The sequence below is a fragment of the Phoxinus phoxinus genome (assembly GCF_949152265.1).
Source record: "Phoxinus phoxinus genome assembly, chromosome: 19".
Taxonomy (NCBI): Eukaryota; Metazoa; Chordata; class Actinopteri; order Cypriniformes; family Leuciscidae; genus Phoxinus; species Phoxinus phoxinus.
In genome coordinates, this window is record NC_136894.1 from 26,789,770 (window position 1) to 26,812,459 (window position 22,690).

At 38.3% G+C, this 22,690-nt stretch overlaps 1 protein-coding gene and 1 long non-coding RNA gene across 3 annotated transcripts in view; both read left to right on the forward strand.

The window, feature by feature from the left end:
* LOC306986670 overlaps window positions 1–22,690 on the forward strand; it is a 392,716-nt gene that overhangs the window by 240,602 nt on the left and 129,424 nt on the right. The window lies entirely within an intron of this gene.
* Window positions 5,179–22,690, forward strand: part of chd4a (chromodomain helicase DNA binding protein 4a) — a 31,065-nt gene continuing 13,553 nt past the window's right edge. For both annotated transcript variants that reach the window (XM_079590909.1, XM_079590910.1), the window contains exons 1-14: window positions 5,179–5,431; window positions 5,842–5,967; window positions 7,620–7,741; window positions 10,462–10,686; window positions 10,771–10,889; window positions 12,009–12,259; window positions 13,047–13,171; window positions 13,381–13,516; window positions 14,080–14,249; window positions 14,365–14,598; window positions 16,125–16,328; window positions 17,856–18,067; window positions 18,153–18,284; window positions 22,522–22,621. In XM_079590909.1, the coding sequence (XP_079447035.1) occupies window positions 5,913–5,967; window positions 7,620–7,741; window positions 10,462–10,686; window positions 10,771–10,889; window positions 12,009–12,259; window positions 13,047–13,171; window positions 13,381–13,516; window positions 14,080–14,249; window positions 14,365–14,598; window positions 16,125–16,328; window positions 17,856–18,067; window positions 18,153–18,284; window positions 22,522–22,621 (2,085 nt within the window). In that variant the 5' untranslated portion in view covers window positions 5,179–5,431; window positions 5,842–5,912. The remainder of the gene's footprint in view (window positions 5,432–5,841; window positions 5,968–7,619; window positions 7,742–10,461; window positions 10,687–10,770; window positions 10,890–12,008; window positions 12,260–13,046; window positions 13,172–13,380; window positions 13,517–14,079; window positions 14,250–14,364; window positions 14,599–16,124; window positions 16,329–17,855; window positions 18,068–18,152; window positions 18,285–22,521; window positions 22,622–22,690) is intronic.

The following is a 22,690-nucleotide window of genomic DNA, read 5'->3' on the forward strand; positions in this document are numbered from 1 at the left end:
TTAGATTTTTTGTGTGAATAAATGGTGTTTTGGGATTTAAAGAACATAAACCTAAAACATAAAAAGATTATGTTAAATTAATAATAAATATTTCAGAAATTCACGTTTATTTTTTAAATTCATGTGAATTTTAACTATTTTTTGTGAGGTACAAATTGCTTATTTTTCTTAAAATATTAATACTTTTTTTAAAATATATGATTAAATAAAATAGAATATTTTTTTATTTTGCATGACTTATCAGTGCACAAATTTCCAAATAATAAAACCGAAATTTTAGTCTGGATGATCTTTCATTAAAATACAAGCTGCTCTGCCCCTGAACATATATACTTTCCTTTTCTGCTAATGTTTCCAAGGCCACTTTGGCTGTTGCATATTTGTTAATAAATAGCTAAAAGAAAACTAATAGTTGTTTAAGGGACCCACTTTTTTACACAAAATTTATAAAATTAAGTTAAGTCTAACATATTTTCCTTTACTGAGTAGCCTACACAGAAATGTCACTCTTTACGGAAGTAATATGCACGCTTTAGTTTATAATTTAACAAATTCTTTCTATTTTTATGAAGACAACTGGACAAATATCTCTATGATTATATTTATATATATTGTGTTTGTATGTGCGAGTGTGAAAAGTATATGAGATCGGCACATAAAGGTGAGTAAAAGATAATCTGTGATTACACTGTTTATTTTAATGAGATTATTTTTTCAGGGAATTGGGTCACACTGATCTTGACGCGCACATTCATACTGAGATAAAGGGTTTTATTTTGAGAATAACAGCCTATACAAACCTCTTGGTCAGTCACAATTACATTATTTTTTGGTGCTTCGAAGTTCTGATTGCGATTAATATTTCATGTTTTTTATTAATGTTGTTAGAGAATAATGTTCCTTCCTCCATATAAAAAGCCTGTAGTAGAGATGGTTTCACTAACAAGAAATAGATTTTAAACTAAAAGTGTCTTTAAAATGAGTCTGATCTCTAGAACTGGTGCCAGTTGCTCTAACCTGACGTGTTTGTTCTTAAATTCACAAAAGAAAAAGTGGAAACACTATCAGGATATTAAAATTTGCATTAAAAACATTACAAACAAAGCAAATGTTATATCATTAGGCCTCTTGAATCACTATAATGTTCAATTAAGTGGTTTAGATATTAGAAATTTCCTTAAGTGAACCTTATGTTTGTGTCCTATACAATCTGTTCATGAAATTCCTTTTAAGATAATAATTTAAATACATTATACAAACATTATAAACAAATTAACCAACAAAGGTCAATAATCCAAAACTCAAGTAAAACATTGACAGAATTTGTGTTTGTTTTGGCACAGTTGAAGGCTTGAACGAAAGTGAGAAAACCCTGAATCTTGATCTTTATTGCTGAATTAACATACAACCCGCCAACAGGATTCAAGGATATATAAGATCACCAGTGTCTCTCTGTCCATTTTGAAATGCACTCTTAAAAGAAAGATCTTTTCATTGGGTTGACATTAGAGCCTGAATAAACACATCTATGGTATATGTATTCTGTTGAGTCATGCACGGCTTCCCAGCATGTGTCAAATTCACTTTATAACAGGACACACATGTAGAGACTGTTATCATTTCTTTAGAAGAGAATATACAGCAGTGTGTGCATCTTAAGACATGTTGACTCTGTTAATGTGTCGATGTTACCCATAAAACTGCTTGATTCTATCAATATAGCATTTCATGGAATCCCATTTAAATCAATAGTTAATGCAATCACCTCAGTTATATGATAAATGAATGTGTATTTGTATGATAAGCTGAATTTTCAGCAGCCATTACTCCAGACTTCAGTGTCAAATGTTCCTTCAGAAATCAAGAAACATCTCTTATTATTATCAATGTTTAAAACAGTTATAGGCTGCATGCTTAATATTTTTGTGAAACCGTGATCATTATTTTCAGGATTATTTTATGAATAGAAAGTTCAAAAGAACAGCATTTATTTGAAATAGGTCTTTTTGGTCACTTTTTATCAATTTAATGCAACCTCGCTGAATAAATTATTAATTTATTTAACTTAACTCACACATTTGAATGGTAGTGTAAACATAAAAAATATATAATTTTAATGAATTTAAATAAAACAAATCACTGTTTTCTTGTAACTTGTAAGGTGTATTTCAAATTCTACTGAGATTTAAACCAGACATTGCAAACAAAACTAATTAAAATGCGTAACTATATCATAATCAAGTCTTTGGGTTGTGGATATATTACTCCTGGTCACTAGGAGGAGCTATATTATATTCTTATCCAATATTTCCACAGTCAATCACTAGAGGTCACCATCAACACGTTCCTCATTGTATATCATTATAGTTCACCACCACCAGTAAATACAGACAGCAGACAGTTCATTTAATTCTTAACAATTTTACAAAAGGGTTGCGTAGCTTTCTCCTAGAACTCCTTGTGTTCATTTACAGGATTTATGATGTTTTGTTCTCCAGGCAAAGTTTCTATCTGAATAAACACCCTGCATAGATCCTAACCATTCTCTGCTATGTTAGAAGTTGCCAAAACTGATGGCCTTATGTTGGTTGGTTGAATATAGCGCATAGTTTTTAAGCACATCTAAGAGAGTCACGGCTATTGAAGTGATCTTATATTTTCAGGGTAGATATTGAACATTTCTATCTGAAAGCTTTGAGCATGCACGGAGAGGTCTACACACTGCAGATGATAGTGCAAGTCAAGTACAAATGCAATAGCAAGACATTCCCTGAAAAATATTTTGATCTTCTATGTAATCATTCAGATATGTAAATTAATTTTCATAAAAGAAAATATATTGCGAAAATATATTGCGAAAGGTAGGTAGTTATGCGATCCACAAAAATACAAACCCAGTGCGCCTATACAAGCATGATTAATTATTAAAGAGCATCCATTTGACCTGATTTCAAATGTTTTGGAAAATTACACATGATCTCTTGTATTTCCTCATGCATCTCATGCAACATTTTCTTTTTATTAGAATGACACTTGAACTACATACGGTATTGTGTGTGTTGCATTTCATATGTTGCAATGGGGACCCTGAAGCTAATGCATCATAACCAACATCCTTTGTTTACTTAATGAAGCACAATACGTTCATGTGGTAAAATTAATCAATCGCAATGCTCCGGAATATGATGGGGGTGGGGAATACGAGGTCATGGAAAAGGGCATGGCTATTATATATCATAATGTATCTTGAATGTCTCAAATACTCGTAATCTCCATACTGGGTCCCTTTGGACTGATTACTTCCCTTTTCATAATGTTCACAATGTACGTTGTGCATAAATGTCTGAAAGGTGTACAAGAACAATTAAACAACAAACTGAAGGATAACGTCTATATGTGACAAATCTGAACCTGCAAATACAAGGAGCAGAAATCAGTTTATGAACAGTTTTGCATGATTTAGTATGGGGTTCAGACTGAGATTAAAGGTGGGTGGGGGTGGGGGGGGGGGGGGGGGGGTATTATGGGATGTCTGGGCCATTAGTGAGGGGGAGGGGTGGGGGCCGGGTTTAAAGGGGGGAAGAAAAAGAGAGTGAATATCACACTCAGGATTGTTCATTTTTGTCTCTATTTTTTGGGGCTTTTATTTGGCTGTATGGTGGAAGATTCACTTCTCATTTCTTCCTCATGAAACAAGAAGATTGCTAATTTAAATGTTACTATTTCCAAGGACATTTATTGTACTGAGCAACAAAGCCTACATTAAGTCTGTGCATTTGAAGGCGACTAATAGTTGCACAAGCAAAGTTAGTGATTCAAATTGAAATCACGGCCTATTGTTTTTTTTTTTTTTTGGCCACATCCAACACCGCTTGTGTCTTAAGAGTTTATCAGTAGACATCTCTGATGGTGTCCATATGTGGCTCTTTCACCCAGTTATGGAGTCACGCTCAGTACGGTGAGGGTGTGGGGGGAGGAGGGAACTAGCAGAGAGCGTTAAAAGAGTATTATGGCATTCATTTTAGCATGCATGGTAATCTGAAACCCCTCCTTTATACAACCCCCCCCCCCCCCCCCCCCACGCCCCCCCAAAAGACAGTCACGCACAGAAACACCTCTTTCTTGCGGATCGCCATGACAACTGCCAGCACAGGAAGAATATTATGGTCTGTGTTTTCTTTTGGCTGAGACATTATTACTGGATATTTGGTGCTTTGGAGTGTGGAGGAGGGGTTCGCCTGAGTTGTCATGACGACCACCTCTACATTTCTTTGATATGTAATTATGCTATATGGTGCCTACCACTCCCCATCCCCCCTCTAAGAAATTACATTTGTTTCCATGTACATACATACATATATGTGTTGCTTTGTGATGGACTAGATGTGTGCGTCAAGAGCTGTCAATGTTTGCCATTTTACTGGACAATTCAGGTGGATCATAACGGGGTGAAAATGGCAAAAAGGTGAAGCTTGAAGCTAAGAGAAGGTCAAACTACAAAACATCCCGATGTCCCATTCAGAGACTATCACTTCTGAAGGCCTTTATCACATAGTGCCACTTTCATTTTAAGCCCTTATATAGCTTCTCTGTCAGTCTGATATTTGAACTTGAACGGTAGACCATATTTGAATGTGGCCTTGAACCTAAAAACCCAAAACGTGAACTATTATCTGCTATTTGAGCTCATCTTTGGACCCCAAAATAAAGTTAGTGACATGCGGTAGAGAATTGTTGCTCTAAAATGCCATTGCACTGAAGAGCTCTAACTTTAAGTTGTGATTATAAATGGCCTTTTATACGCTCACAAATGTCTACTGTACATATACTGTATATACAGAACTGTAATAAGGAAGGAGGCTGGCGAGGAGTTTCTAATAGACTTTTTTTCCCTCTCTCTCTCTTCCGGTTCAGTTCCCGTTCATTCTTTTTTCGGAGTTATGGTTATTGTGGGATGTCAGTGACTATGTTTATTATTATGGGATGTTAACTGGGGTGGGAGGGGTGGCTGTCTCCATGGCAACTGTTGCTAAGGGCATGGTGGAATGGGGAAGAGAGGGTCTGTCTTTGGTTGTTGGGGGGGGGGGGGTATTATGGTCTGTATGTTGCAAGGTAACTATGCGGTGGGGGGAAGGGTGAATGTCTGTATGTATGTGTATGTGTGAATATGGGGAGGGTGATTATTATGGGATGTCTGGCCCCTGATCTCTTTGTGTCTATGCAAAGGGTGTAAGTGGCAGAAGGAGAAACTGCGACGTTGTGTGCATCCTACAGCCGAGAAAATATATAAAATCTGGATACACTTTCAATACTTAATCATTAGGGATATTACAAATTGTATTTAAGTGTTGATGAAAAGGAGCCAATACAACGTGGTGACATCTTAAATTGCATTAGCTGTTTGTTTGAAAAAGGGAATAGGTCAAGTTGTGTGAGTATACTTTCTAAAATTGTATTACATTAATTCTAATAATGGGTTTTTATAAATCATTCTATTTATGACATATTTTAACGCATGTAAAATTAAAGGAACCTTAAAAGTTATGAAGACTTTGCAGGTTAGCATCCCTAGCCTGCTTAGCTAATGCCTCACTCACATCATGCCCCATTTGCCTATTAAATGTCCATAACTTGTTTTAACCGCGTATTTTAAAAGTTTATTGACGCTTTTATTCACTTGCATAAAACCAAAAGGGTTTTTGTCCAACATTATCACATATATTTGCATGCTTTTCTGGATTTTTTTTTTTGGCATGTAGTGACCACTACGATCAGCATGCTACCGTGAGTATTAACTTCCGTTTGTATTGTTCTTTTATTTTCTGCCTCCCCCGGCTTCAGGAAGGCACCAGAGGAGGCGAAAATCGACACACAAGGGTTCGCAATCCTCTCTATCTGGTGTTATCAACAATATGTCCGGCAGTGAAGACGATAGAGACGATTTTGAACCTCGGGCTATGATGCAAGGTAAAATATTTACGTTTAGCTACTGATGCGGGTCAACTCTAGTTTGGTCGGTGTTGGTGATTCTTATCGCTTATGTGGATGAAAAGTAGATACACTTAATGTTTTAACGGATTATTTGTGACGTATTTTATGTTCTCAGTTGGAGTTTATTGCTGCGAAACTTCATTTATTCGATGATCCAGTGGCTAACGTTAGTCGGCTAACGTAACAACAAGCGGGGCTGATGCTAGATATTTCATTTCTTATAAAACATTAAACTATTAATGTCATTTTAACGAGTAAATCACTCTATGTATTTGGATACATTTGCATTTTATCACCCCGTTTCATTTTTTTTAGTCAGTGCTTTGTGTTGCCTGGTTTTTACGCGGCTAGCCGTCGACTTACCTGTTATTTTAGCCTTCACACTCAAATAATATGCCCTCATATTAGTCAAACATGGCATATTACGTTGATTTGAACATCTTTGTGTGCTTATTGAGAAGTAGTGGTGGGCTTATAGTAACATTTGATGTATTATGTTGTTGTTGTACCGGCATCGGTGTTTCGCGGCCTACCGGTAACGTTAACAGTCGCGTGCGAGATTGACGCGTGAGGATTTTCAGCGTCCTCGCGCTCTCGCTGTTCGCGCGCTGTCGGCCTGTACGGTTTAATCTAAAAAAAATGTATTTTTTGCTTGTGAAACAACCATAAATATCGGTTTTCAGTTTGATATTTTGATTTTGCACATCAGTGTGTGCAGGAATCGGATGTGACGCTAGTTTTTCAGGGAAATGCTTGAAGGGGGGCTTTGCCCGGGTATTCAGTGTTTGAATGGAGCAAAATACGCCATGTATTTTTTTATGTGCCTTACTAACCATATAAGACACAATGTACTATTAATTTTACCACTCATATTACCACTCATTTACCACTCATGTTTATCATATAACGTTACTGTGGTGTCTGGAGAAAAGCAAGTAACGTTATTATTGTCTTTCATAATGAAATATGAGGCAAGTCACTTAAGATCTTATTACTGTCGTCAATGGGAACACTTAGTCAAGGACTTGACTAAGAATACAATCAGTGCCATGTGTAACTGTAAGAAGTGACACAAAATTAAATTTCCTCAGATTTAGTATTTGCAATTGTTTCCAAAAGAACCTATTGTATCTGATAAAATGTTCAGCTCCATTATATCAGTGATTTATTGGTCATTTAAAACTTCCTGTATCACAGTGTTATTGAAATGTTTCTCAAGTCTGTCTCAAGATATAGTGTCCCAGATGATTTTCAACCAGCCCAGATCAAATGACAAAAATATATTTGTGAATATTTATGACTGATCTATTGAGGATTAATCTGAGCCTGAGGAGCTGGGTTCACAAGATCATGCTTTTTTTCTTCTTATTATTTTCAGGCCTGAAAATGAGAAAAAGACAAACGTTGTGTTTTTATTTTATTTTTATATATATATATAGTGAATACCAGTATACAGATTAAATAGACTACAGTCCAAAATATTGAGTAGATATTGCACTCAATTAAATCTCAATTACATTTTAATTAAATTTTTTAAATTAGCATTAATCCAATAGGACTGGAAAAGACAAGAAGAAGAAGAATTGATTAAAAATGACAAATTGATTTGATGTGTGTTTGTTCCACAGATGAGGATGACCTGGACGAGGAGTTGTCAGAGAATGATGCTCCAAAGGTGAAAAAGAAGAAGAAAGCCAAAAAAAGTAGCCGTGAGAGCAAAGGCAGCAAGAGAAATCGTTCCCGCAGAGAGGTAATGGCCTTTTTTGTGAGTGTTTGTGTGCAATATCCTTGGAGAATGCAGTGTTCACTTTCCTTATGTTATGGATTAGAAACCTCCCCCACAGTGTCTTAATGAGAAACAGAGCAATTTAGCTGCCATCGCAAATAGGATGTCATGTCCTAATGACTGTTCATATCAAAGGTACATGCATAACATCATTTTTTTAAAGCTACCGAATCCCAATCCGACTGCGTCATTAATGATAACTACACCTGTTGTTTTTTAAAGGGTTAGTGATTTTGTAGGAACACAGCCATGTAGTCTTTAACAACATGTAATTTGTGCTGCAAAATCTGATTCTAGTCTAACTGGTCAAGTGGTCTGTTTATTTTATAAAATACTGAACACTAGGGTGTAACGGTACACTGACGGTTCGGTACGTACCTCGATTTTGACGTCACGGTACGGTTTGGTTCGGTACAGCCGGGAAGGAGAACTAAACATGAATTGCTTTTTTTATTTTTATTAAACCGTTTACTGAACATATTGTCTCTCTGTCTTTAAATAAATTCAGTTATAATTGAATGAAAAAATATCTCTGCTGTAAACTATAGGGAGCCCTTACTTGCACATTACTATAATATTAAAGGTTAACAACAGAGCCCAAACTATTAGCCTAAACTCAGTTGCTATTTATTTTTTAGATATAATAATCAACACTCAAATAAGAAATTGTATGCAAACATGTAAACTGCATATAAGGCCGTTTTTGTTTATTTTTTTATTAGGATGAGATGATTACGTTCACTCGCGCGCTGCTGCTTAATGAATAAAATCTCAAAGTCATTGAAATGAATAAAATCTTAAATTCATGGCAAACTAATAATAGCATTTTAAAGGTCCTGTTCTTCGTGATCCCATTTTTTAAACTTTAGCTAGTGTATAATGTTGCTGTTATAGCATAAATAATACCTGTAAAATTATAAAGTTCAATGCCAAGCGAGATATTTTATTTAACAGAAGTCCCCTTTCAAAGCCTACAGGGAATGGCCGGTTTGGACTACATCCCTCTACATCCTGCTTTAATGACGTCACTAGAACAGTTTTTTGACTAACCTCCGCCCACAGGAATACACAAAAAGGGGGTGTGGTCTTGTTGCGCTCCTACAGAGAAGAGGAAGCGTTGCGTTTGTAGAGTGTGTTTGTCGCCATGTCCTCGAGACGCTGTTATTTTCATCCCGGAGTCAAATCACCTTTGTTTGGCCATGTTTACAATAACACTGAGCGCATGCATCTCCACGTTATGGTAAGAGGCGTGACCTTTCCGGGCAACGTGCGCTAAGCTGCTGTCGAATCACAATACAGGAACGCTGGCACAATCAGAACTCGTTACGTATTTCTGAAGGAGGGACTTCATAGAACAAGGAAGTCATTAAATCATAAGTCATAAATTTTGTGAAAAATACTGTTGTTGTTTTTTTACACACGAAACATGAACACATGTTATATTGCACACTGTAAACACAATCAAAGCTTCAAAAACACAGGAAAAACGGGACCTTTAAGAAGTCATGGGATTAAACCGAGGCGCCTATATAGTGATCTGTCACGCCAAATTAAAGAGCGTCAAAACAGCATTTATTGTTTTAATTTCGTGATAAAATGGACATAATTTGAAAAATGACACTTTGTTTCTTATTGAAAGTAACAAAACGTGGAGCTTATTGCGATTTTTATTTATTTATTTATTTTTATTTTATTTTTTGGTGGTTGGGCTACAACGCTGTATTCGTCTTGTAGAAAGAATGAAAAAGAACTGAAGAAAGAATACGTGAACTGTTACACCCCTATTTACTATTTAATCAAACGTCAAGAAAGAAAAATTAGTCTTGTGACATAAGGTAAAGTGAGGTCAACCTCAACAATGGACCAGGGTTGGGTGGGGTGGGGCAGCGTGGGGCGGGGCGCGTTCGGTACGCCATGAGAGTTTTTTCGGTTGGGTTTGAATATCGTTACACACCTACTGAACACCAAATAAAGTAATTGGCTTTATCTTGTAAGACAAGCTGAGTTATTAAATGTAAAGATCTCAAAACGATTTTTGCAACATAAGTGGTTAAGTAAAAGCGAGGTCATGCACAACTTGGATGGTACCTTTGTTTGTTTGAGAACTGGGAGGTAGGGATGCTCCGAGCAGGATTTTTACGATCAGCCGATGCGACTACAGATTTCTTATTATCATTATTGGCTAATACCGGTCCCGATCATTCAAGTTTTATATAAGTGATATGTAAGCTCTCTGTTGACATTTACTGTTAACCCCTTACTAAAAGACAAAACGCGTTCACAAATGGTGATTTCTCCCTTCACTACCATTCAAAAGTTTGGGTTCGATAAGATTTTTTTATGTTTTTGAAAGACGTCTCTTATTCTCACCTAGGCTGCATTTATTTTTATCAGAAATACAGTAAATATGGCAATATTGTGAAATAGTATTATAATTTTAAACAACTGTTTTCTATTTAAATATATTTTAAAATGTTCAAGCTGAATTTTTTGCATAATTACACCAGTCTTCAGTGTCACATGATCCTTTAGAAAACATAATACATGTTCCCCCCCTTACTGGCCCCAAACCTTATCGTACAATCGTATTAAATGTAGCCTAAAATCTTGTTTTGGAAAATGAACTACTATTGATAATTTTAGCAGCCTACAGAAGTGATCAAAACGTCCTTTATGTCCTCCAGGAAATCGGCATCAGTTCTCCGGAGCCAGGGGAAGGGCCAGAACTGGATGATGGCGAAGACCGCTCAGAAAGCGAGGGTAGTGACTACACACCAGGCAAGAAAAAGAAGAAAAGAGCCAGCACCACAAAGGAGAAGAAAAGAAGCAGCTCTGGTGCCGACAGAAACTCTGCAGCCTCCAAACGGAGGGAACCCGAGGAAGAGGAAGACGAGGATGATGATGATTCTGTGAGTTCATATGAGATTTGACATTAACTCTATGATAAAGTACATATAAATCAAATCGCTCATAAGCTCTGAACTGATTTTAAGGAGCCAAAAAGTTCCTCTCAGCTTTTGGATACCTGGGGTATGGAGGACATCGATCATGTCTTCTCTGAGGAAGACTACAGAACTCTGACCAACTACAAAGCCTTCAGCCAGTTCGTCAGGTATGAGTGCATTACCCAGATTAACAATGGGAGACTAATCATTGTATATGAATCTTTATCTTTAAGTCGGAATGAAATGGAAGTTGCGAGAGTCTTTTCTTGTGACGTATATCCGAGTGAAACGGCTTTTCAAACAAGAAAACAATCTAAGGCAGAATTAAATTTTGTCCACGAGGGAACTGTTTGAATTGTTGGATCGTTGTGGTTTACTATTGAGAACCAATCAGACACTGTTTTACAACTGGAGTGGGCTACATGTGAGTGACAGGTTGTCCCGCCATTGCTCCAGTTAACGTGTCATCAGAGAAGAGATGTCACTGCAGGAGGCAGGGGAAATTATTTTGATTAAATGTATATATATATATATATATATAAAAAGGGTGATTTGCACCGATAAATCATTTATAACAAAAATAGTAAAAAATAATTGTCAAATTTGCTTCCATGGTGATGATCAATTCCCAATGGATCAAGTCCTGGCCTACATTTTGTCATGTTCGAAAAGTCGTTTCATTCAGAAAAAATATGTAACAATAGGGAAGAAAAGACAATCGCAACTTTTGTTTCATGCTGACTTTAACTGCTGCTTTTTTATTTGCTGATAAATTAGAAGTGTTATCTCCTGACTTACAACATATGATCATCATAATCATAATTAACATGGCATCTACTCTGGAAAAAGTTGCTTGGCTAAAGGTACGGTCACATTATTGAAATTTCGCAGGGCAAAAAAGGTCCGTCATCCATTACTGATGTAGCAATGAATGAAGCACAGATCACACAAGTCTCTTTCAAACCAAGCAGCTTTCTGTTGGTCAACGTGAAGAATTTGCATGACCAACTTGAACACGATGCAAAATCTGTCAAAATCTTTCACCCTCACTCGAAATTCCAGATCGCACAATTTCCTATTGAAACAACTGGATTTGGCCTGCGAAAATTCGCTAAGCAGCGGGAAATGTTACCTCAGCTTAACTGTTCGAAGCACTGCATGATGTTAATAGCTTTACTGTTAGATGTTGGCTTTACACCAACAAATAACGGCAGCAAAATCATCAGTATATAAAGAGATTTCCCCCAAATTTCACCAACAACACTGCCCTCCCTGCAATTTCACAGGCCTCTGATTGCTGCCAAGAACCCCAAAATTGCTGTTTCCAAAATGATGATGGTTCTGGGAGCAAAGTGGCGTGAGTTCAGCACTAACAATCCTCTGCGGGGCTCGGCTGCTGCCACCACGGCCCTGGCGGCCGCTAGTGCCGCAGCGTCTGTTGAAACCGAAGCTCCAGTCGCTGCACCTGCACCCCAAGTCATTGTCGAAGCCACGCCAGTAGCTCCCATACGCAAGGCCAAGACAAAAGAGGGCAAGGGTGAGTGCAAGGTTGTTTTATTTTTGTTTGTTTGTGTAATTATGATTGTTCTTCTACCGTGTGAGTGACTTCTCACTACAACAGCTGTTTTTCCCAGCTGAGATGTGTATTTGATTTGTGCATTTTCATCTGGGCAGTGTTATTATCATAAACATTCAGCAGTTGTTTTTTGCGGTGTCGAGGAATATTTGCATTGATATTTGCATTGTTCAATGTGCTATTAAGCTTGTTTCACTGTAGATTGTTTTTAAATTGTGATCATCACATTTGAATGGTTTCTGGGAAACTTGAAGAATGGGGCAGTTAAAACTTATTCGATCCGACAGCAAACCGCTGATGCTCATTTCACTTGCAAAATGGGGGCACAGAAGCAAACATGGATCAAAAGTCTCCATTCTTTATAGTCACTTGATCCTCCAGAAATCATTCTAATATGATCAATGTTGAAAACTTGTGGAAACTGATAAGAGTTTTTTAATGAATAAAAAGTTCAGAAGAACTGCATTTACCTGAAATAGGAAAGACTTCTACAAAGTAACAAAAGATTTCTATCACATTTATTCACTTGAATTAATTAAATTCAAACTAATTATTTCCTTACATTCTTACTGACCCCAAACCTTTGAATAGTAGTGTATATCAGTGTGTATTATAGCGCTTCTAATAAAACAATGCTTTTCAGATGATTTCCAGATGCTAGCGGGGTTTATTTGTGATGTATCAGTTCTTAGCCGCTAATGTTTTGCTTGCATAAAGGAAAAATTATGCTAATGCCTGCGCATTTCAGGTCCCAACGCACGTAAGAAGTCCAAACCTGCTCCCAAACCTCAGGAGAAGAAGGTGAAGACCAAAAAGGTTGCTCCTCTGAAAATCAAACTCGGAGGCTTCAACAGCAAGAGGAAACGCTCATCTGTAAGACCGCTTGCCTTTGCATTCATCCTTTAACCTTTTTCCATGAGCGATGACACTATTTTTTTTCTTCCTGGCTCCAATTTTAGACGTAAATCTCACTAATGACATAAAAGTAATTTTCTGCTCATTTATGGACTGAAGAACAGAATCGCAGTATATTTATCTCTGCTTCTATTTCTTTATATTTCAAACCCACCTCTTTTTTTTAGAGTGAAGAGGACGATGTTGACGTGGATAGTGACTTTGATGACGGCAGTATGAACAGTGTGTCTGTTTCGAATGGATCAAATAGCCGCAGTAGTCGCAGCAGTGCAAAAAAGAAGCCCAAAAAGAAGACGAAAAAGGGTGAGGATCTTATTCTCTGTCTCGGTGCTTGTGAAACTTTTGAGAACAACTTAAGGGACCTGATATTTTTGAGAACCAATGTCTCTTATACATCTTAAAACTATCAGGAATATATTATGGAAAAGCCCAAAGTGAAATTAGCATGAGATCCTCCCCTAAAAAAAAATAAAAAATGCATTTAAGGGACATTACTATCTTGGGACCCTGTGAAATGTTTTTGTTTTTTTAAATTCCATTTTATTTGTTTCAGTTTTTCTGGATTCCATTTTAATGGTTAAACTGTGAAACTGCACCACTTCACACAGAGACACGCACTTGACTTGATATTTAAATGGCAGTCTTATTCATTTTTATTATTCACAGACACTAGTTTGCATCACGCTTTGATTAAGTGAACTCCCCTACTTTTGATTTAATAATCCCAAATTCTCTGACATTATACATTATACTGTAAATTCCATTTTTATTACCGGATTCCACGATTCCGATCCTTATTTCCGCATTGTGGAAATCATAGCGCCATAAAATCAGTTGTTCATCTATTCTCTCTCTTTCTCTGCTAGGAGATGATGATGGTGATGGCTATGAGACGGATCATCAGGATTACTGTGAGGTCTGTCAGCAGGGAGGAGAGATCATTCTCTGCGACACCTGTCCACGAGCCTATCACATGGTCTGCTTGGACCCTGATATGGAGAAGGCACCGGAGGGCACCTGGAGCTGCCCACACTGTGTGAGTGAACCAACTTTCAATCTCCACATGAGTTCAATCTAAAAGATGTCCAGAGAGCATCGGCGCTGATGTGACCTTGTACTCTGCTAAATTAAACCATCTCTTCTTCTTTTAGGAGAAGATGGGCATCCAGTGGGAGGCTCGTGAGGACGGGTCAGACGGAGAGGAGGATAATGAGGTGGTAGGCGAGGCGGAAGAGGACGACCATCACATGGAGTTCTGCAGAGTGTGTAAGGATGGCGGAGAGCTGCTGTGCTGTGACTCCTGCCCCTCATCATACCACATTCACTGCCTTAACCCTCCCCTGCCCGAGATTCCCAACGGAGAATGGATCTGCCCTCGCTGCACTGTGAGTCAACCACGTTAGAATTTTTGGTGTCACTTTACAATAAGGTTCATTAATGTATTAAAGCAACACTAAAGAAAATTTTTTACCTTAAAATAATGTTTCCAAAATCGTATCAGTGGTTCATCAAGTCGTAACAGGGTGAAAGGCACTTCTGGATTCGCTTTGCGGCCCTTTATCTGCTATAACAGCACTATGCAAGTTTGCCAGATCGGGTAGCGCTTCTGTAGTTCGAATGAGACATAAGAAAACTACAAATTTGACTTGCTTTACGTCAAGCGTTACATTAATCATTATTTTGTTTTTCTTCGTTTCTGATGTCGCATCATACATCACAGCATAGCTTCGGTTTCAGTGAATATGATAAAAAAAAATCTTGCCGACGGCAGCTTTAATTTAAGGGGGGGGTACAATGGTGTTTCATGTATTCAGAGTTGTTTACAGTGTTAAAGAGATGGATTCTCATGCTAATAATGGCCAAAGTTTGAAAAGTTATTTTGAACGAATAACAGAGAATTTCTGTGCTGAAAATCATACTTCCGGATTGCAACACGTTTCGGCTGGTTTTTTTCTATCGTAGATCTAATGACGTAGACCAGAGTGGAACTCCTTATATGAGCATTGCTCTCGGAAAAGCGTGTTCACGCACACGTCGACCAGAGGAGAGAAAGACCGCGCTCATCGACGCATAGACATCATATATCTCTAATATATAATATCTATGCATCGACGCGCTACTACCGGAAATCATCAGCAGCAGCGCTAAATAGGAATGGTTGATGTCAAGAATGTCTCCAAAAAAGTGTGTTTTGGGATGTGAGGGAAAGTTTACCTTGTTCAGCTTCCCAAAGAACCCAGTGTTACTGGAACAGTGGATGCAGTTTGTATTTCCGGGACAGCAAAGGAGTGTGGCAAGTGCGGTTTTGTGTTCTGGTCATTTCAGTGACGAATGTTTTATTAACAAGACCCAGGTCGTCGCTGGATTTGCAAACCAAATACTATATATATATAGTAATATGGCATACCGCACCACGATCGATAATAAGCAAACCTTCCCGGGCGCTCCCGCTTGACTCTATAGCTCCGCCCACGCCCAGAATCAAGGACCTCGGCTTTTTCCGGTTAGAATCGGAAAGCTGTATTTTTATTTTATAAATATGATGAAACTAAAGACTTTTTGGAGATATTAAGGACGCACTATTACTCTATAGGTACTCAAGATTAACATGAGATTGACTGAAACTAAGTATTTTACCCCCCCTTTAAAATCCAGCTGTTCATTGTTTGTTCACAGTGCTTCAACTAATGTTAACAAATACAACCTTTGATCATAATAATGTATTAGTAAATGTTGAAATTAATATTAACTAAGATTAATAAATGCTAAATAAGTATTGTTCATGTGAACTAATGAAACTTATTGTAAAGTGTTACAGAATTTTTAAATCATTTAGATAACATACAAATAGCCTACTTGTATAACTACTGGTGAATTATTTTATACCTCTTTTTTTCTTCTTTCTCTTCAGTGTCCTACTATGAAAGGTAAGGTGCAGAAGATTCTGACCTGGCGTTGGACTGAACCCCCTCCCCCGACCCCTGTGCCCCGGCCCACTGAACTCGCAGCGGATGCGCCTGACCCCACACCATTGGCTGGTCGCCCTGAGAGGGAGTTCTTTGTTAAATGGCAGAATATGTCTTATTGGCACTGCTCCTGGGTTTCCGAGCTACAGGTACATCACTGGCTCTTATTTTGGTCTTAAAAAGTGCATAAAAATGGCTTGACAGTGTGATTTTTAATATTTTGAATTAATATATTGTAATTTATCATAGGTCATCTATTATAAATGTATGTTTTATGTACAATTTAAGAAGGAAATTCACACTTCAGAGCAAATGATATACGTGTGTGTGTGTATATATATATATATAATGTATGATTTATTTGACTTTTTGGCTTTAGCACAAACTTAAAGGAGCATTTCACCCGTGGGAACATTAATCTTTATTGAAAGTGGGTCATATATGTAGTCGAAATGTAAAATAATTTTCGAATTTGGTGCCTTCTTGACTGAAAAAAGACAGAAAGTAACTTTAGGGTGCGTTTGTATGAAAGACAACAACTCCCACAATGCACCACATTGCAAAGCTCCGCAAGCCACTCCCACTAATCTAGAACGGCACATATGAGGTATCCGTCTATCAGAGAAATCACTCTTCCGTCTACAAAGCTAGCTAACCACCAGAGCTTGAAATTAATTTCACACAAACATTAAAGCTAGTTGGCGAACTCATTAGTGAATTACTCCTCATTTGTATTTATTTCGAAATGGTGAATTATTGCATGGTACCGGGATGTTCAGTCAGAACATATGCGGTGCGGAACTATGATGGTTCACAACACAAACGTCCGTGTCCTCGTCTGATTCAGAGATTTCGTCCAGGAGAAATTGGCATCGTTGAAATTCTTTGCAGCAGACGGACTCTATCTCTGTGTCCGTATGCGCACAGGCCCCACCAGTCCGCCCCAGCTCGAGCCAGTCCGGGCTTCTCGTCCGCGACAGGCAGGTCTTCTGCCTCGGCTGCACTCTGCAGAAGTCGCCGGCGCCTCCTGTTCCTCCATCAGCCTCAGCTGCTCTTCGCTATATTGCGGCTCGTACAGATAGCCACGAACATCTGTTTCGAGCAACAGACTTTCAAAATCCTCTTCTTCCATATCATGAGTTGTTCCTCCAGCCATTCTCGTAAATCTGACTCCATAAGCGCTTGTTAGCTTAGCTACATAGCTTCCAAACAAGATGGCGGATATTTATTTTAGTTTCTGTAAGTTTAGTCCCACCCACTGATCTGTAATAGGCCTGTAGGGTGAGTGGGTCCCACCCCCTGGAATAATAAGAAGCTAGTGTTTTTAGTCTCTACACTTTTCAATGAAATGTGACTTCCTGCTTATTGTGACGCAAAATGACAATTTTTACGTCATAATAAGCAGGAAGTAAAACTCCTAAATCCTTATTCCTCCCATCTCAGGGAAAAATAAAGGAAAAATCCACGATCATTATAATATATGACTGGGTTTCTAACAATACAAAGCTTAATGCAAATGAGTGAAGTGTCCCTTTAAGCCAAAAGCCAAGGGTTTAATCTATCTGTGAATCCAGACAATGGCTTATTATAATGTCATTTTGAATCCAGATTTAGGCTGAATTCACACTTAAGTAGTTTCCTTGATCCTAACTTTGGCTCGCAACATCTCTCTCTAGCTGGAGATGCACTGTCAGGTGATGTTCAGGAACTACCAGCGCAAGAACGACATGGACGAGCCACCGACCACAGACTTCGGTGTTGAGGGAGATGAGGACAAGAGTGACAAGAGAAAGAAGAAAGACCCCACCTACGCTCGGATGGAGGAGAAGTACTACCGCTTCGGCATCAAGATGGAGTGGATGATGATTCACCGTGTTCTGAACCATAGGTGAGATGAGCTCAAGAACTCTGTATTGAATCTCTTTCTGTCAATTTCATGGCTCATTTCGTACCTGTTGTTTTATTCCTTTTAGCGTGGATAAGAAGAATAACTGTCACTACCTTATCAAGTGGAGGGATGTAACGTATGATCAGTCTACCTGGGAGGCAGAGGATATGGATATACCAGAGTTTGACGCCTTCAAACTGCAGTACTGGAACCACAGGTATACATGTGAACAAACATAGCCAAGACTTTTCTTCATCTAGTAACGTTTATGATATTATTTGATTATATTTTTAATTCCCATCAGTGTTATATTTAGTATTATTTATACACAAATACATTATTTAATATCTTGCCTATAATTTTAGTTTTAGTTTTAATTAATTTTAATTTCTGGTTAAATTTAGTAATTTCGTAGCCTAGAAATCTAGACGCCCCTAGCGGCAGCAAAATGTATTTTGCAGCCAGGGCCAGTCTAGCAACTCTCAATACACATTCTAGCAGCAAAAACCCAGATTGGGTCAGGCCAATCACGTCGTGTATAGAGCATGCGGGGCGGGCTTAACATATGACGACAGAGTTGCGACGGCTGGCATAGGCACTTGTAAACAAAGAATGGCGGCAGCAGCTGTCGAACAGCAGTCTTTCGAATCGGCTTTGGCCGCGACTCTGGAGGACTTGGAGTTAAGTTTCTCTTTAAGAAAAGAGCAAAAAACGGCACTTAAATCATTTTTAAAAAAGGAAGATGTGTTCGGAGTTTTGCCGACTGGATACGGAAAAAGTTTAATATACCAATTAGCTCCGCTGGTGGGAAAACGTCACCTTCTTCGTTGCTCTGATTGGTTGTAGCGCTATCCTATTGCGTGCATAGGGATTTTGAGAGACAGCCGTTTATCCCGCCTCTCGGAGTAAGCCTAGTCTATGGAGAGTGTCCAGACTAAACATCTTGATGTAAGTCTGGCTGGCCAGGCTAGTAATTTCGTGCTTTTGTAATTTATTATATATGTTTTTAAATATTACTATTTAATTACTATTACTATTTTGTTTATTTCCAGTTAATTTTAGTGCGTCAACTTAAAACTAAAAGAATATTAGAAATAGCAACTTACTAAAATAAGTTTGTTTGTAAATTTGTACTTTATTTTATTTCAGCTTTCAAATACAAATATTTTAATTAACAAATATTTTGGTTAGTAACAGTCTTGGTTACAACAGCATAAAAGAAAAGTGGTTTTAAAGCCAATGAAATTTATACAAAAGAATATAAAAACATTTTTTTTTATTTTTTTTTATATACATTTAGATTTTTAACCCTTATGTGCTGTTGGGGCTGTTTTCAGCCACTATGGGGTATTTTTGAGTCTTATTTTGGCCATAACTTTTTCCGTGTTTCAGCAAATGGAATGATTTTTGGTGACAGCTTATTTTTACACATATTTTAGGAAAATGCTTTGAAAATTTTCAAAAACTTAACAGTACACTCTGGGCAAATTCACTACCCTTTCGTTATGTTCGTGGCTGAAAACAGCCACTACTTTAAACTGCTGTAAAAATTGATCAGATAAATATTTTTTTGCCATTTTTTTTGCATAAATCTATTAATCAACATCAGTCCTGTTCAAAACTACTAAATGTTTTTAAAAAAATCAAGATTTTAACTCTTTAATTGCCAAATTCATAAATTATGTCACTGATTTGGGAGGGGAAAAAACACAAAATTACTTATTTTCAATATAAAATGTGATTGTGGACTGGATTTTTTTTTACCTTTTATCACAGTCTTGGACATGTCAAAGATTAGAAACAACATTGGTTTTGATGCATTGTTAGTTTTTGTGCAGCATCAGATTTAAACTTTTTCTCCCTCATTTACTGTTCGTGGCTGTTTTTGCCCCATTGACTTCCATTATAACCACATTTTTTGATTGCAAAGCCATGACACCATAAAATCATGCATTTTTGATTGTTGGTGGTTTTCCCTGTTGGGAAGAGGTAAAATTTGTAATTTTTACTGTTGATAACCAGGTGGCACCATTAACCCTTTAGGTAGGCCTGTGCAAAAAAAAGCTTAGTTTCTGGCTTTTACATGGAGTTATATGGAGTATAATAGCATAACAAAGTGTGTGTGTGTGTGTGTGTGTGTGTGTGTGTGTGTGTGTGTGTGTGTGTGTGTGTGTGTGTGTGTGTGTGTGTGTGTGTGTGTGTGTGTGTGTGTGTGTGTGTGTGTGTGTGTGTGTGTGTGTGTGTGTGTGTGTGTGTGTGTGTGTGTGTGTGTGTGTGTGTGTGTGTGTGTGTGTGTGTGTGTGTGTGTGTGTGTGTGTGTGTGTGTGTGTGTGTGTGTGTGTGTGTGTGTGTGTGTGTGTGTGTGTGTGTGTGTGTGAGAGAGAGAGACCTCACCTTGATGCGTCTGAGAAAATCAAAATATGCAACTCAGCTCTCAGAACTACATGGAGTAAACAAAAACAAAAAAGGTGTATTTATGCATCTGCCTTTTGATGGTGAGAAATGCAGACTAAACAAAAACTAAGCAAGTGTATTTAAACACTTGCATGCAAGCCTGCTGGTCATTTGATGGTGAGAAGAGCAGCAAGCAACATGAGAAAGGGCTTGACTTGTAGTGAAGTTTTAGAGATGAGTATGCAGCCTGACCCCTCCAGCGAGCTGCAGGATGTATTGTCTTCTCCCTCTGACACCACAGACTCAGGAGAGTCAGACCATTATTTGGATGTGGCACCCTCATCATCCTCTCTAGCTTCCACTGAAGGCGAGGAGGATTCGGAGGATCCTGGGTCTGGGTGGATTGGGAGAAACGGCGTAGTGTGGTTTTCCACCAACGCGGAGACAACTCCCTTTCTTCAGCCTGCCAGAGGCGTGACTTCATGGCCGACGAGATGATTGACCTCATTGTCAGCATGACCAACCTCCAAAACGCAGAGCTCTGCTGATTTCTTGAATCTTGAGAGGGACATGGTGGCTCTAAAAATCGCACGACCACTGCGATCATCCCACAGGCAACGTGTGGACTCCTCTCTGGACCTGTAGACACCGGCCATAATCAGTAGCCCCATGTAGGCACGGAGATCTGTGGAGTCCACCCCGGTCCAGTTTCTCATTGTGCGGCGCCCGTAAAAAACAGATTGAACACAGAATCAATGTTCTGGACCCTTGCGATGGCATAGCGCGTCGGCCATGAAGTCACGCCTCTGGCAGGCTGAAGAAAGGGAGTTGTCTCCGGGTTGGTGGAAAACCACACTTCGCCGTTTCTCCCAATCCACCCAGACCCAGGATCCTCCGAATCCTCCTCGCCTTCAGTGGAAGCTAGAGAGGATGATGAGGGTGCCACATCCAAATCAGGATCTGCCTCTCCTGACTCTGTGGTGTCAGAGGGAGAAGACAATACATCCTGCAGCTCGCTGGACGGGTCCGGCTGCATGATCATCTCTAAAACTTCACTACAAGTCAAGCCCTTTCTCATGTTGCTTGCTGCTCTTCTCACCATCAAATGACCAGCAGGCTTGCATGCAAGTGTTTAAATACACTTGCTTAGTTTTTGTTTAGTCTGCATTTCTCACCATCAAAAGGCAGATGCATAAATACACTTACTTTGTTTTTGTTTACTCCATGTAGTTTTGAGAGCTGAGGTGCATATTTTGATTTTCTCAGACGCATCAAGGTGAGGTCTCACACACACACACACACACACACACACACACTTTATTATGCTATTATACTCCATATAACTCCATGTAAAAGCCAGAAACTAAGCTTTTTTTTGCACAGGCCTACCTAAAGGGTTAATGGTGCCACCTGGTTATCAACAGTAAAAATTACAAATTTTACCTCTTCCCAACAGGGAAAACCACCAACAATCAAAAATGCATGATTTTATGGTGTCATGGCTTTGCAATCAAAAAATGTGGTTATAATGGAAGTCAATGGGGCAAAAACAGCCACGAACAGTAAATGAGGGAGAAAACGTTAAAATCTGATGCTGCACAAAAACTAACAATGCATCAAAACCAATGTTGTTTCTAATCTTTGACATGTCCAAGACTGTGATAAAAGGTAAAAAAAAATCCAGTCCACAATCACATTTTATATTGAAAATAAGTAATTTTGTGTTTTTTTCCCTCCCAAATCAGTGACATAATTTATGAATTTGGCAATTAAAGAGTTAAAATCTTGATTTTTTTTAAAAACATTTAGTAGTTTTGAACAGGACTGATGTTGATTAATAGATTTATGCAAAAAAAATGGCAAAAAAAGATTTATCTGATCAATTTTTACAGCAGTTTAAAGTAGTGGCTGTTTTCAGCCACGAACATAACGAAAGGATGGGAATTTGAACAATGCACAAGGGTTAAGGAAACATCTTCAGGTTCATAGCCTGAAAGTGCTAGAAAACGCACGTACTGATGCACACGACCATCATATTCATCTGTTTTTCTGTCCTTAAGGGAGTTGATGATGGGTGATGAAGGTAAACCAGGAAAGAAGTTGAAGATCAAAGGGAAGGTGCGAAAACTGGACCGGCCTCCAGAGAACCCTGTCGTGGATGTAAGTGAGCTTCATTTAGTTGGTTCTGCACACTGGCAGCACTTATTAGACCCAGCTGCACCATTCACT